The sequence below is a fragment of the Hakea prostrata genome, chromosome 2 (genome assembly GCF_041222555.1).
Source record: "Hakea prostrata isolate BN-2017 chromosome 2, UWA_Hpros_2, whole genome shotgun sequence".
Lineage (NCBI taxonomy): Eukaryota > Viridiplantae > Streptophyta > Magnoliopsida > Proteales > Proteaceae > Hakea > Hakea prostrata.
This window is the reverse complement of record NC_142601.1, coordinates 20,117,813-20,121,065: the sequence shown is the minus strand read 5'-3', so window position 1 is coordinate 20,121,065 and position 3,253 is coordinate 20,117,813. Positions and strand designations below refer to the sequence as shown.

Genomic DNA, 3,253 nt, shown 5'->3' with positions numbered 1-3,253 from the left:
TGTTATACATGTGTTAGGACAGTAGCATTGGAATTCTTATACTCTTGTCATGTTAAATTATTATTGATTACTTATGTCTATGATGATTCATTTCAATATCATGATGTAACTTTTATTATGAAGATGTATTGGATACATGAGAAATGATGAATTTGAATATGTGATCGCCTACGTATAACTTGGGATTGGGGAGTGTCTTATTGACACTTCTGTCCTGGGGCATCGGAGGGAATAGTATGGGATGTTCTCCGAAGGTGCCTATCGACATTTTCCCGAGTTATTGGATGACATACATAGGATTGTCTAGTGAGTGGTTAGGATTGTCCTTGTCGTGTCAGACCCGAATCGGAAGGGCATTGAGACCGAACGACCCGTGGTAGTGTATGGTTTGATGGGTGCTCTAGGCCGGTAACCAATCCGGTAGGGGACATAAACCATACTACGGATACCCGAAAGGGGCCATTTATTGGTAGGGTTGCAAATGGCTAGACTTGGGCTCACAAGCGCTCAAGACCGGTAATCAATCCGTGAGAGGACGTGAGAGCTTCCCATTTACTATTTGTGGATGACCAATAGGGTTGATGAGTCCGAAATCTGGGATTTCGCTGACTCTAGTGTGAAGGATACCGGAAAGGATAGCCGGGGGCGAGGAATGGACGTATCTGGATCTGACTTGATACAACTGAGTAGATGACTTGCATTGGGCTAGGCTTTACTGTTACATGCGCCAGTACTTATACCAAATAGTGATGCGAGAGAGCAGTGACCGATTCCCTTACCATGGTTTTTTAGATGACTTTATCGAACTTCCCTGGCAGACCCAAGATATCTTGTATGATTGAGGGGGGGTGACTGACCACCCAAAGGAGTATGGTGCTATGACTTAAAGCATGTCTACCATAGAGACTAGCATTCATAGAGTAGAATCATATTTGCATCATATGTTCCATATCACATCGCATTATGTTATGTTTGTTTATGTATGTTTTAATTATGGAATAACTGCCTTGTTGAGTTCTTCGAACTCATTCCTTTTGTACAAATGTTTTTAGATTATCCTACAGGTACCCAAGATTATGATGGCACCCCCTTCGAGACAGACTTTGATTCCGCATACTACCCTCCGGGTGGTAGCATCTGTGAAGATCCAAGTGTTCATGCCAAGGAGGATTATTATCCGTACCAGGGTTAGCCCCACGATTGTGCAGGAGCGGCAGAGTTGGGCTTTCTTCATCCATACCATTGAGGAGACCATCATTAGGACAAAATATGTAATTAACTTGTTTTTGGGATTATCATGGGATACTTGGTTCTGTAATTAACTTGATTATACTTCACTTCCGCTACTCTGAGAGAGTGTTTATCACACCTTCTCTTATCCTTATAATTATATTCACACTTTGATATCATCTGTTTTCCGCACTCTGATTTATTAAATCTTATCTTATTCATGATATCTAGTATTAGTTGTTTTTACCTTGATTATTATTGTTCATGATTATGTTATCGCATATGTGGGAGGCATGGTCCCTCGATTCTTGATCCTTGGACTGTGGATCACATTCTCGGGTATGCCAGATGGGGTACCGGCTGGGTGGATGTGACAACCAATGCTAAGTGTTCATCCCAACTTCAGCTCATGTCAATTACACAAGCATGAAGCATATCCTCCAAAATTGAATGGTTCTTTCAGATTTTCCATCAGTTTGAGGATGATGAGCGGTGCTCAAATTTAGTTTGGTACTCAAAGCTTTTTGCAAATTCTTCCAAAATCTTGATGTGAACCATGGATCTCGATCTGATACAATGTTCACCGGCGCACCATGTTATCCACATATAATTTTGCCAATTTGTCTATGGTGAAGGTAATCTTCATAAGAATGAAGTGCACTGACTTTGTCAATCTTTCAACTACTACCCACACTGTGTCATTTCCTTTGTTGGTTTGAGGCAAATCTATGACAAAGTCTATCGTAATGTCCTCCCACTTCCAACTTGGCACATGAAGTGGTTGCTAAAGACCCGTAGATGCTTGTTGAACGGTTTTTAACCTTTGACAAGTTCCACACTTGGCCACAAAGTCCTCAACATCATTTTTCAATCCAACACACCAATAATGCTCCTTCAAGTCCTTGTACATCTTGGTGCTAGCGGGATGCACGGTGAACACGGAGTGATGTGCCTCACTCAAGATCTCTTTTCTGAGATCTTCATTTTCTGGTATACAAATTCTTCCCCTATACATTAAAGCATTATCGGAAAATAAAGAAAAATCAATTACCTATTGAGGATCTGAAGAAATATTCTCTATGTTCTCTTGTGACACTGGATCCAAAGGCTGTAAGGTAATGAACCTGTCTTTTAGGGTAGGCCTTGCAATCATATCACATAGGAACCTTCTGTCACAATCTCTAACACCAGCTCTATAATGGAGTTCAACAAAGGCTTGCTGAGTGCATTAAGATCAATCACTTCTTGGGTGCTCTTTCTACTCAAAGCATCGGCAACCACATAATTTGCTTTACCCAAATGGTACTGGATATTGCAATCATAGTCCTTTACTAGCTCCAACCACCGACGTCTCATATTCAACTCCTTCTAGGTGAAGAAGTACTTTAAGCTTTTATGGTCAGTAAATATGGCTATCTTCTCTCCATAAAGGTAGTGGCGCCATATCTTCAAAGCAAAGACCACTACTACCAACTCAAGATCATGAGTGGGATAATTGTGCTCATACTTTTAGAGTTTCCTCGATGCATAAGCTACCACATTTACATGCTGCATCAATGCACAACCAATTTCAAAGAGTTGCCACTGTCCATATTTATTTATTTTCTTATGATTCATTGGTTTTGGATTGTACAAACAGTTAAGTTATATAGTTTAATTCTATATGGAACTCCTGTTTTTGTTATTGGGATCCTTAATCATCGATATTAGTCGAAGAAAAAGTTCTAATTATATTGCTAGTGGAGAAAATGAACTTGAATTCACCCAGGAAGGGTTTTAAAGAATGGCTGCATTCCCAAAGTCAATTTCTCCTTTGCAGTTCTAGGAGCAAAAGATGATGAAGATAATTATTAAGAAGATAATGGCTGAAAGAGACACCGTGGGTACATTTGTTAACTTCATATCTTATGAATGGTCAAACAAGAGGAAGCAGATTGTATCTTTGTTACATGGGCTCTCAAAATCTGAACTTCCGTGTGAAAAAATTTGATTCTGTTGGTGAAGAATCCTTACATTAGTTGGG

General features: G+C 39.9%; 1 protein-coding gene across 1 annotated transcript; it reads right to left on the bottom strand.

Annotated features, from left to right (window-relative positions):
- Nucleotides 1-2,014: 2,014 nt before the first annotated feature.
- LOC149023979 (uncharacterized) lies at nt 2,015-2,586 on the bottom strand. Its single transcript, XM_089143390.1, has 2 exons — nt 2,397-2,586; nt 2,015-2,217 (listed from the first exon to the last, which is right to left on the bottom strand). Exons 1-2 carry the CDS (start codon nt 2,584-2,586, stop codon nt 2,015-2,017), a joined length of 393 nt encoding a protein of 130 aa, XP_088999516.1.
- Between the last annotated feature and the right edge of the window lie 667 nt (nt 2,587-3,253).